Consider the following 12,055-nt stretch of genomic DNA (forward strand, 5'->3'; position numbering starts at 1 on the left):
TACCTCATAAGACATTTCTTTAAGCAAAGTTATTTCCCATCAGAATACATTCTTCGGTTAGAAAGTCTTTTGTCTCATAAGGCCAGACCAAGTCACAGCATTAATTAGAGGGCAGGGGACCCACACGTTTCCACCAAAATTCAAAACAGAAGTGTAATCTAATTTTAAATAAAGATTTTCCTTATATCTTAGCTGATGGTTGGTTAGAATGGAAGCCAATAATTAATAAACAATAATGTCCTGAATAATTACCTCATCATTGTATAAATGCTTATGAACATTTGAACATAGAACCTGGGAACTCTTTCTCCTAATGAAAATGTTCCTTTCAAAACCAAAAGAGCTCTATTTTGTAACTATTTTTCTTCCTACTTCAACTTTTACTACATGTAGCTTAAAAGATATTATTAAGATCAAAAATAAAACGCACAGAAATGCAAATTTAAACTTTCATATAGGCATATTAACTTACCCATAAATCACATATTTTATAAAGGGAAATATATAAAATATATGCAATGTGGACAATGTTTAATTGTACTAATAATTTTTCAACATTAGTATGATCATAATTTATTGTTTAGATTTTGAAATAGAATTCTTAAGTTTGAAAAATGGGGAAAGAATATAATTGCACGATCATTCTCTCTATAATGTTGAGGGAAATAATCACATAAATACAATTTAAGAGTATCAACCAGTATACGTAGAAGTGAAGATTAAATGTCTGTTTCTATTTAATAGTTTGATCCAAATCATAGGAAATTACATATGATAAATGTTTAGTGCTTTATGAGACAACTTAGCAAACAATATGAAAAATAAATTCTTTCCATGACCTATACATGAAAATCATCTGGAATGACTTATCTGCAACTTAGTAATTATGTGCAAAAAAAAAAAAAAAAAACTTTTTAAGGGATATTGCTTGTCTTTCCCAAAAAAAGATCTTTCAGAAAATTATAAGAAATTAAGAACGTATATCAGAGGAGAATCATAAATTCAATTTTATAGTCACAACTTTGCTCCTTGAATGACCAGGGCACTCAGAATCCTCTAGATTGTTGTTACAATGCAGATTCCTGGGCCTACCCACAGACCTACTTGGATGAGGACCTCCAGGGGTGAGGCACCAGAAAGTGCATTTTAAATAAGTGCTTCATGAAATCTTTCCACACACTAGAGTTGAGCATCCTCCATCAAAGGAATGCAGTGCAGAGAACAATTACATATTTCTTAAAACAGAACTCCTTATTGAAATATTACTTTATTTAAGAAGTATACACATTTGAAAGTATAATTTAAGGAAATATAAACACCTAAGTTAAATTGGGCATCTTTTTACTTAACGTAAGGTGCTCTTATTTTCAGCTCAATTTAACTATGATCTTCACTCACATCTGTACACAAACCCTTGAAGGATCTATACATAGCTCTATCTTGGGTCCTCTGGGCTTTGAGATCAATTAGGCATCCACAGTTTTGGAAGAGATCTCTTTTCAGTTGAACTGGCACATATCCAATCAGAGTTCAAATCTCTGAGCTCTCTGGTACTGTGCTCACATAAGCTGTAGCTGGCTTGATATAAACTAGGTAGAGTGTAATATTTCAAACTGAATGTAAAAATGGTTACTTTATCAATAAAAGTCATTCTAGTCCTTTAAAAAAAGAAAAGCAAAATACAAGGCAAAAAATGTTTCCTTTCATCATGAAACAATTCATACATACATATGTATATATATTTCTTCCCTACATTATTGCAAAGCCTTCCTAATTGTCTTCTTTCCTCCTGTCCTGCTCCTTCCAACACATCCTTTATAGTCTCATATGAATGACTTTCTTAAAAATACCATTCTAATCATGTAACTTTTCTGCCAAAAATCTTTCATGACTCCCTTCTGCTTCCAGAATAAAATCCCAACAATTTCACACGTTTATACGGCCCTCAAGTGCTTTAGGACCCAGTCGTGCCTCACTTCTTTGGCCTCATCTCTGGCCACTTTCTCCTCTGGCCACATTAAGACATTTATGGATCCTTGGATATATGGCAGTTCCTTGCTACCACGACCTCTACTATTAACACATGCCATTCGCTCTGCCTGAAACGACCTTCTTCCTGGCTTGTGGTTCCTTCTTGTGATGAACTCATTCTTCAAATTTTAGTTCAGAACACATCTCTTCCAGGCCTCTAATCCTCCGCCAAGTATCTAGACCTGTTTAGATTCGATGCCTACCTCATGATGTGGTCCTTTTGTCTCCCTGCTATACCATGAGCTCTTTAAGGACAGAAACTGTCTCTCAAGACCAAGGGGCCTATCACAGGCCCTAATATATTACATATTGAACAAATATCTGGTAAAGGACCAAGGTGGAAGCCTTATCTAGGTCTTCCATGGTTCATTATATAAAAATCTACTATTTTTTTCCCCAAATGTTAGAAATATGAATATTTTAAATGAGTGTCATAATAAACAGATGCTTTGACTTCTAAGTTAATTTTGTCCAAATATTCAACATTACAAATCGATGAAATAGTTACTGATTTTTTTCACCTATATTAGCATTACAAACAATACATGTAATTACACCACTTTTGATTTGTATATTCCTCTCTTAATTCTATAATTTTCTGATTGATAGCAATAAAGGCTATGCGTTTTTTAAGTATAGTGAAAACACACGTCAACATACACTTAAACAGCTACATTCAGACCAAAGCTAAGGACCTTATTTTAACAGATGTTATACCCTTTGGATAAAGGTTTAAAAATAATTCAATTTGTTTGAAGGACAAGGAATTGCCTGAGTATAAATTTAAAGCAATAAGAGTATCACTATAAACATATTTATATTTAAAATTTTCTCTACCTAAAATTCAGTCTACTCCTTTCTAGGGCTTAAGAGTAATAGGTTGAAAGTATACAGTATTGCTTATTAATTCTCATTTTTTTTTTTTCCCAAGAAAGATTAGCCCTGAGCTAACATCTGTGCCAATCTTCCTCTACTTTATATGTGAGTTGCCACCACAGTGTGGCCGACGAGTGGTGTAGGTCCATGCCTGGGATCGAACCTGGGAACCTGGGCAGCTGACGCGGGACACACCAAACTCAACTACTATGTCATGGGGCTGGCCCTGCTAATTAGATCTCATTTTTAATTTTTGGAAGAAATATTAGTTGTTCCTTAGAGTGCAAATATGAAATACTGGATTCTTTCTCCTATTTAAATTAAGATATTAGACATAATATCAAGTGTACCAGCCCACAGGAAGGATTTCTGCATATAAAATAATTGCCAAAGAAAAGTCTCTCTTTTACTTTTCTGATTAATTTCACTCCCAAGTAAGTAGTTTAAATATTGACTTTTGTATAGAAAATAACATCTATGGAAACAGTGTCCATATATCATATCACCTTTGGAAATACGTTAAACTCAGCAACATACTGAAATTACATCTTTCCCTTGGTAAAATATATAGAATTAGGACCTGAAGCTCTAGTTAAGATAACTATGCACCCCATATTTTCTAATTTCTTGTGATTGTAATCTTTCCAATAAGACAATTTAAAAAATACATACAAAAATGTTATTTCATTGTATAGCTTAGAAAATCTTTTCTCATCTTTTGATAAAGAAAAAAATATTCAATCAGATTGTGACCCTCCCTCTTTTGGTTGAGAAAATATGGTCACCATAGCGATAATTATGAACATTTGTTCCACCCCTGAGGTATAGGCTCTGCAAACAAGAGGGAGGCTTCTCCTCTATGCTTGAAACTCCTCACCACTGTGTGCAACTCCAGGTATTCCGGGATGGTGGTGCTGGGGGAAAGTGCTCAATCTTGGGGAAGAATCCTGTGGAGATGTAGAGCTGAACAATGGCTTTTCAGGCTTCTTCATAGTAGTCGGAGAAGACATATCTGCAAAAGAAGAGCAAAAAACCCAAGCTTTATGACTTTCTTAAGCTATAAGGTTCACGTTAACATAATTAGAGATCTCATTTTCCAACATTTTAGGATTTTTGTACTTTTGGCTCTTTTACAAAATATATACTGAGGATCAAAGATCCAGCTGTGTTGGAAATTTGAAATATCTGTCAGAAACAATCTCCACTGAAGCTAACCCAAGCTAACTCTTCATTAAAATTATCATCAGAATTATTCCTATTACTGAAACTTCTGAAAAACCAAGTATCACGTTTCCCTTGACCCCTTGGTTCACATCAAGGTCTTTTTTACCTCAGCATTTCATTCTTAGATTTATACAATTCGAGAGTTTGTCTTTTGACCTGCTGACCGCACTGTGGAAAAAAAGAGAGGAAAACCTGGTACAAATGTGAAAAACACTTTTTGGGTACACTGGTAAGTATATCATTGATTTAACATCCTTTATGGAAAACTCATTACTTGTTTAGCAAAAAATGCATTCCTTAATTTGCTCATTCTGCAAATATTTATTGGGGTCCTCCATTTGCCAGGTAAAGTGAGGATGTTACGAAAAACAAAAAGTAATTGCTGCTGTGGGGACACTCACTGTCAGTGAAGAGGAAAATGATAAGAAGAAAATAGTCGTCAACAATCGAGAGGGAGGGTGTGTGTTGACAGCAGAGGTGGTGTGGTGTTTGCTGTTACTTCTCCAGCCTCCCTGCACAGGAACAGTGATCACCTCAGCCTCCCCAGGGTAAGGAAGGCGCCCCTGGTGGCGCCATGTTTAAAATGTGGATGGGGGATGACATTCCCAAGAGAGGAAACGTTCCAAAGAAGGGGAACATAAAATATGCAAGTAGCACAAATAGTCTGGGGAGTGGTGAAGTATAGAGATGAAGGAGGGAGCGAGTAGCTGGCAGGACCCACACAATCAGGGGCCATGGACTCCGTGTATAAACATCTGAATGCTTACCCTGATGGGGGAATGTTACTGATGGGCGAAATACGATCACATTTACAGTTTAGAGCAATCCCTCCAGAAACTACATGGAGGATGAATTAGCTGAAATGGAGACAGCAATCATGAAGACCACTTCAGCAGATAGATTAATTAATAGATTCATTCCATAATACTTATTGAGGGCCTAATTTATACCAGACATGGCTCTAGTTGCTGGGGACACAATGGTGAACTAGATTTGGTTTCAGCCTCTATAAAACTTAAAATCCAGTGAGGGGATACAGACAAGTTAAAAAGGAATGATAAAACAGTGTAAAAAGTGCTACGATAGGAAAAATCTTCAGGTCTGCATTTATTCATTCATTCCACAAATATTTTATACTGCCAAAAGATAGATGATGAGAGTTTGAAATAAGAAGGGAGATAGAGCTAATACAATAGATACTTCAACAGAACTAAAGCAATTCATTAATAACCGATGTAGAGGGTCATCATTGTGGGTGACTAAGAGATTGTACCATGCAGTTAGCTGGAAGAGAGAATTCAGGAGGAAATTCCCGTTGGTAGGAGAGATGTGCCCTGTTTTCAACACACTGAGTAATGCTGATTTTATGGAGGTTTATAAATTTATACTAAAATGTTTCAAAAATCATATGAATTATAAAATTTATATATATATATATATTTTTTCTTTTTGTGAGGAGATCAGCCCTGAGCTAACATCCGCCAATCCTCCTCCTTTTTTTTTGCTGAGGAAGACGGCCCTGGGCTAACATCGGTGCCTATCTTCCTCCACTTTATATGGGACGCCGCCACAGCATGGCTTATCAAGCAGTGCGTCGGTGCGCGCCCGGGATCCGAACCAGCGAACCCCGGGCCGCCGCAGCGGAGCGCGCGCACTTAACCGCTTGCGCCACCGGGCCGGCCCCTATAAAATTTATATTTTTATTATCAAAAATTTTGAATGTAGACAGGACAGTAATGGATTCTCATGTACTCATCACCCAGCTTCATCAATTATCAACTCATAGCCAATCTTATTTCATCTGTACCCCATCTACACTCACTCCCCCTTTATTACTTTGAAGCAAATCCCAGACATCATATAATTTCACCTATAAATATTTCAGTTTGCATCTCTAAAAAAAAAGAAATCTTTACTAAAAGTAAAAAAAAACCCAAACTTTAATTACATAAAATATATATACAATTTACATTTTTAATTAAGCAGCGTTTTTTTTGGCATGAGAAAAAGACTTCATGGTTCCATTAACATAAGAAACTAGTTATCATTATGTTTTACCATTTGAAAAGTTACCTAAGGTCTGGTAAAGGCATCGAATAAAATTAAATATGTGTTTTCAGCACACTGGTACTTAAAGAATGGATATGCTACTGTAAATACATAGACATCATAGTCTACAAAAATGACACGTGTATTTGTAGCTGTAAGCTACAGCTGTCACTCAACTACCAGAACTTTGATGAGTCAGTGAACACAAATCAGTGTCCTTTATCTTTCTCAAAAAGAAAAGACCAAGGAAACAAATTGTTAGTGAAACCACGACAATTAATGCCACTACAGAAAAAAAGAGAAAATTTTAAAACCTTTTAAAAAACAGACAAAGGAAGTTCATTTCAGCTAAGTTACCTTCAAAATGCCAAAAATAATACTTAATTTCACTTAACAGCTATGTGCTTTTAAAAAGTAATACTACAAATATAGGTTTTGGCCTGCTGGAAGTTAATTCCAGAAATATAGATAAAGAACATCTATTCCATCCCTCACTTTATAGATGATGTAATAAGTTTCCAATCCAAATTTTTAACTTCAAGTTAACTCTTAGAAAAAGAAACTGGTAACTTTCTATTGACACTATTATGCTTTACCTGTGCTTAAATATAAATTTAAAATAAAATTAACCTGTGTAAGTTAATTTCTAAAGACTCCATAATATAAATAACGAAGCATATACTGTACATCATTTAAAACAATTAAATATGACCAGAGCTTGGGAAGCAAAATGAGTGTCATTCTAGTTATGTCATTTGTGGAGAAGAAGATCAATCAAAGCCATTGCAACTACTGTAACTATTTCAGAATTTTCATTAAAGCCAGCCAAATTCACATGAGTCTCTTTTTGTAAAGGGCACATAAATCAAGGGTGTTTGTACAGAAGTTCAACAATCTAGGTGATTATTATCATTATGTTTTACCATTTGAAAAGTGACCTAAGCTCTGGTAAAGGCATCGAATAAAATTAAATATGAGTTTTCACAACTACGTAATTTTTGAGAAATGAAGCCTTTGCATTTTCTTAGTCAAAATGATACACTTGGCCTTACTGGGTAATTATTATAGGGCCATTTAGATTTCTGGTTCTCTCTAGGCATGTACCGTATAATAGTGGAACCTTCATGTTCAGAACACACAGAGGAATCATAGAGGCCAACACAGCAGAAACAAAATCAAATTCACTCTTCAAGTTGTAAAAGGGACCACAAATTGTCTTCTCCTTAAACAACAAAATTAACTTATAATAGTAAAAATAAGAATGGGAAGGTGCACTCTCCACACTGAAACGATTTTCTTTAGAAACAGATAAAGAATGGTAGTATTAGAAAGAAGGCTTAACTGCCTTTGTTTTCCCACGAAATGGAATTAATTTGGGGTCCATTAATTGATAAAGTTATACTGGTACACAGCATGTGCAAGGCACTAGGCTAAGCACTTAGGGGGGACACAAAGTGACCCCCCTCTCAAAGGGAAAAAAACTCTCTGAAGAAGGAATAAAAATAAAAGGTCAATTCTCTGGGAGAAATGAGGGTAGAGTTTCTAGCTATTACATTTTAATCATGAATCAAACTAGCATTGTTTTGATTTTAATTTTATTTTGAATGTCTGCAGTCTAATACACCTCATGCCAAACTGAAAAATGATATCATCTCTATTTTTAATGCTGTCATATGCTACAGAAAAAAAAAAATGTTTGAGGAATGAATATATAGGAGGATGGTTTTAAGTGACCTTTCTGTGGAGAAATGCAAATATCATGCTTTTCACAATCCATTGTTCCTCAGCCAGCAAGAATAATACATAAAAAGATTAAGTTGAATAATAATAAAGCTAAATAACATATAAATATATAATAAATTGAATAATAATACATAAATAATAATGCATACATTGAATAATACATGAAATAAAGAAGTTACAGAGAGAAGCAAGATGAGAAAATGATTAGCTGGTGTTTCTATTGGTGGGAAGCAGGCAAGAGTTGCTGGTGCTCATGAGAAAGAAGCAAAGGCCAGTGAGGTCTTGCAATCAAAAAAATTTAAATTTGATGTATAAAGTAACAATTTATAAATAAAGCTCTATTTTTTTCTGTTCTTGTAGCATCCACTAGGTCCTTTTCACTTGATAATCGGTCCTCCATATCTGCGGGTTTCACATCTTCAGATTCAACCAACTGGGGACGTAAACATAGAACACAATCCATGGTTGGTTGAATCCACAGATGTGTAACCCACGGATGTGGAGGGCGACTAAGGGATTTGAGTATCTGTGGATTTTAGTATCTGCAGGGGGGTGGTGGTGGTTCTGGAACCAATCCTCCCGGCCCCCATACTGAGGGATGACTGTACGCCATTGAATCAAGAATTTCCTGTCTAGTCTCCTTCCCCAGGCCTCCCTCACTGTGGCTCATTATAAAAACAGTAGTTGGAATCATCTCTTTTAAACAACATCTTCCTCATTTAAGATCTACCATGGTATCACATTTTAATATAAAATTTTCCTTATCATTCCATTTTTGAAACTTTAGCTAAGCTAATTTGCTTATGGCCTCCTGGGGGAAGAGGAAGGTACGAGGAACGTGTTTCTAACTCTGTGCCTTTCCTTGTATATGACATTCCCTTTGGCTAGAAAATTATATCTCTCTATCCTCTTATTCCATCTATAGAAGGATATTTTATCCATTGAACCAACTTGATTTATTTTCTCCTTAAGTAATTCCTCCTAGGAACTTTGGAGGTCTATATTTCCTTAATAACCTTGTGTTTATGTCTTACATGACTTATGGCTTTTTCATTATAATTATTTTGTACTTGTTCTATCCATAGCATATACGTTTTTTTTTAAGTTGACTAATGGCTTACCTCCTATGGAAATGATATTACATAGAGACTGGAAGAACATGTTACTCAGGAAGAGAATTTTTAAAAATCTAGGATTGAAAGAAGGTAGAAGAAGGAGAGAGCAAGCATTGTGCCTAGACAGTTTATTTTAGAATCTCTTACACGTGAAAGAAGCAAGAAATGATAGCTAGTAGGGTAGGATAAGCGAAATCATCATAGTATATCTTAAAATGTATGGCGCATGAATAGATACCACCAGACGAGAAGTAATTGAACGTAAAGTAGAGAGAGAAAACAAAATCAGTCACTGAGTTTCCAGTAAGTGTGAGAAGCTAGGGCAAGGCATAAAGTTCAAGATGTTAAACAAAACCACCAGCTTCCTGTCCTGGTGATGTGTATACTTCAGCAGAGAAGACAGACACTAATAAATAATTGCAATTGTGATAATATTAGACTGTGGAAAGGATTCTTTTTAATGACAGAGGATTAGAGAGGCTACTCTAAAAAAAAGAAAAAACAGTCACATTGATAGTGTTATTCTCCAGTGTCTATACCTATGTTTAGATTTATAATTAGACCATAATTATGGCTTTAGAAACCAACTGTATAGTTAAATATATAATAAAAGATCCCCACGTAAGAAAAAATTCAACTAGGCTACTCATATAAGGTAAGTTGGTTCATTTAGACTTACACATACCTTTAAAGAACTATTTTGCAAAATCAAGTTACCGCATCATTTTTACTAGCTCTACAATAATTTTTTTTGGCACTGTGACATATATACATCCTAAGCCCTGATGTGTCATTCATTTCACAGCATCACTTCAGAGAGATAGAGGCTTAAGCAAATAAGGAATTAGATCAACTCGTCTCCCAACAAGGTAATTTCATCTACAAAGGAAGAGCGTTGCTGTGAAACACAGCGTATGTACTCATCGGCAGCTTGCACAAATGGCGCTCCAGATGCATATCTGTTCAAGTCAGCCCAAGGCAACAATTTTGATCAATTCTAATGTGATAAAATGCTGCAGGGAAAGTGTGCAGAAACGTGTTTACGTCAGCCCTTAATTAAACTGTTGTTCACTTCCAAAGAACCTTAGGAAACACTAATGAGACATGAGTTTTGGCAATTTCTTCATCAAAGCAAAGACCCCTTCCTCAGTCTGTAGCAGCCTGTCATCCAAGTCGCTCCCGGGATAAATGTCACATGGCACTCCAATCAGTTAGCCACCTGTTAGTAGAACTTCCTTGAAGTCAACTACTGATCTAGGGCAAGCTCAAACAGCCACCTTAACACCTGCCTGTCTGGGACACCTGCTCCTTCCTCACATATAGTAGAGCAATATGTTAGCTTTTCCAATGTGCTTGAGTAGATTAAGGTTACAAATCAGATTTCTGTCACCTACACAGAAAACACATCGTTTTCTTTTTTGTACAAAATTTTCCTATTTCTATTCTTTTGTACAAAGATTTCCTATCCTATAATGACACTTACAGTTTGCAACTATTTCAAATCAATATGTAAGACCACACAAGAATTCTTGAATTTCCAGAAGCTATTATTTTCGGCATAGCATAACACTAAATTAAAACATATTAACTGTGCCATTCCTGCGATTTAGAAAAATATATTTCTATCTAGTTAACAAACAAGCAAATTGCCTCAAAATCTTTTAAAAGTCCAATCCTTTTAAATATTCCTAAGTCGTCTTTCTTATTTACATGCCATACTCGTGAGAAAGTCTAAATGAGCCCTCTAGGTACAAGTCATCATTTGCTGGCTTCTTTTATTTTCCAATATTTAACATTAAGGTATGTTTTCTTACTAAGTGCTTAAAAAGCTATTATTGTTAAAAATGTCTTTTTAATTTTTTACATTATTAAGCTGCTGAACAGATGTTAAGAGAATTCTTTTTTTGCAGAGGAAAACTCAAGGTGCAATGAAAACAGTAGGGGAACTTGTGTTAACTGGGAGCTTTTGGTATGAGCATGATACAGACCAATGAGAAAAAGTGCATGTGTGGAAACTTGGAGCTTAGAGAGAGTACAAGGCCTGGGATTTGACAAGATTATATTATATGGACAAGTCTTACTAAGTTAATACCCCTTAGAATTTTCCAGATTTCTTTATTTTTTACAGGTTTTACACTTTTATAGATTTTTAAAAGAGTTTTGTAGATTTACCAAAACTGTGGCTATAGAAAATCTCTTCAGAGACCAAACTCATTGTTGGATGGAGGCAAAGGTGGTCAACACATCCATTACTCCACTGAAACCACGTCAAGCAACACAAAAAAGTGAAAGTGAAAGACAAACGCTTGCTAAACTGGGGAATTTCTGCTTTCCATTAAAATGTTGGGGTGGAAGCTGGAGGAAAACACGAAAAAGGATGAACTGTCTGTATAAAATAATAATGCTATTTATAATAAATGAGAGGCTAACAATTCTAGTGTGTGGGATGAGTTCAGGAGCCAGAAATCTGATACTTTTACTTCAGGCTATAAATCCAGAGTCGGTCCTGAGACAAGGAAACAGCTTGGGCCCTGTGCCCAGAGGACAAGGAGAAGGCAAGGAAGTTGACTCTGCCAACTGAATCCTAAAAGAGACCAAGGATTCTCTTCTTCTGTTTTTGCCTTGGGGTGAATCATGGTGAGGAGAGGAAAGTTTACAGGTTATTTATAACTGTATAAATGTTATGTAAAATACTGCAATTATCAAGCGCAGAAGATCCCAGCCCAAAGTTTTCATGTATTTATTTCTATAGTTTCCCTGTGGAGACCCATGGGGATCTTTACTTTAACAAGTTTTACTTACAGATAAAGGGCTGATGGTGGGGAAGTGCCCTGAGGGAGTGTGTTCTGGAGGAGGAAGAAAGGACAGAGACCAAGTAGTCTATGCCTTTACTTGAAAGCTTTGCACAATCCATGAGGTACCATCTCCATTTCCCTGTTTCCTTCACAATAAAATGGAGCTATCCGGCTTATGGGGAGAAAAGATGGGATGTGATACCTGATGGTTTAAATGAAATA

General features: G+C 35.6%; 1 protein-coding gene across 2 annotated transcripts in view; it reads right to left on the reverse strand.

Annotated features, from left to right (window-relative positions):
• NFIB (nuclear factor I B) overlaps positions 1–12,055 on the reverse strand; it is a 221,759-nt gene that overhangs the window by 33,720 nt on the left and 175,984 nt on the right. For both annotated transcript variants that reach the window (XM_058565805.1, XM_058565804.1), the window contains exon 7: positions 3,785–3,919. In XM_058565805.1, the coding sequence (XP_058421788.1) occupies positions 3,785–3,919 (135 nt within the window). The remainder of the gene's footprint in view (positions 1–3,784; positions 3,920–12,055) is intronic.

The sequence above is a fragment of the Diceros bicornis genome, chromosome 22, assembly GCF_020826845.1.
Source record: "Diceros bicornis minor isolate mBicDic1 chromosome 22, mDicBic1.mat.cur, whole genome shotgun sequence".
Taxonomy (NCBI): Eukaryota; Metazoa; Chordata; class Mammalia; order Perissodactyla; family Rhinocerotidae; genus Diceros; species Diceros bicornis.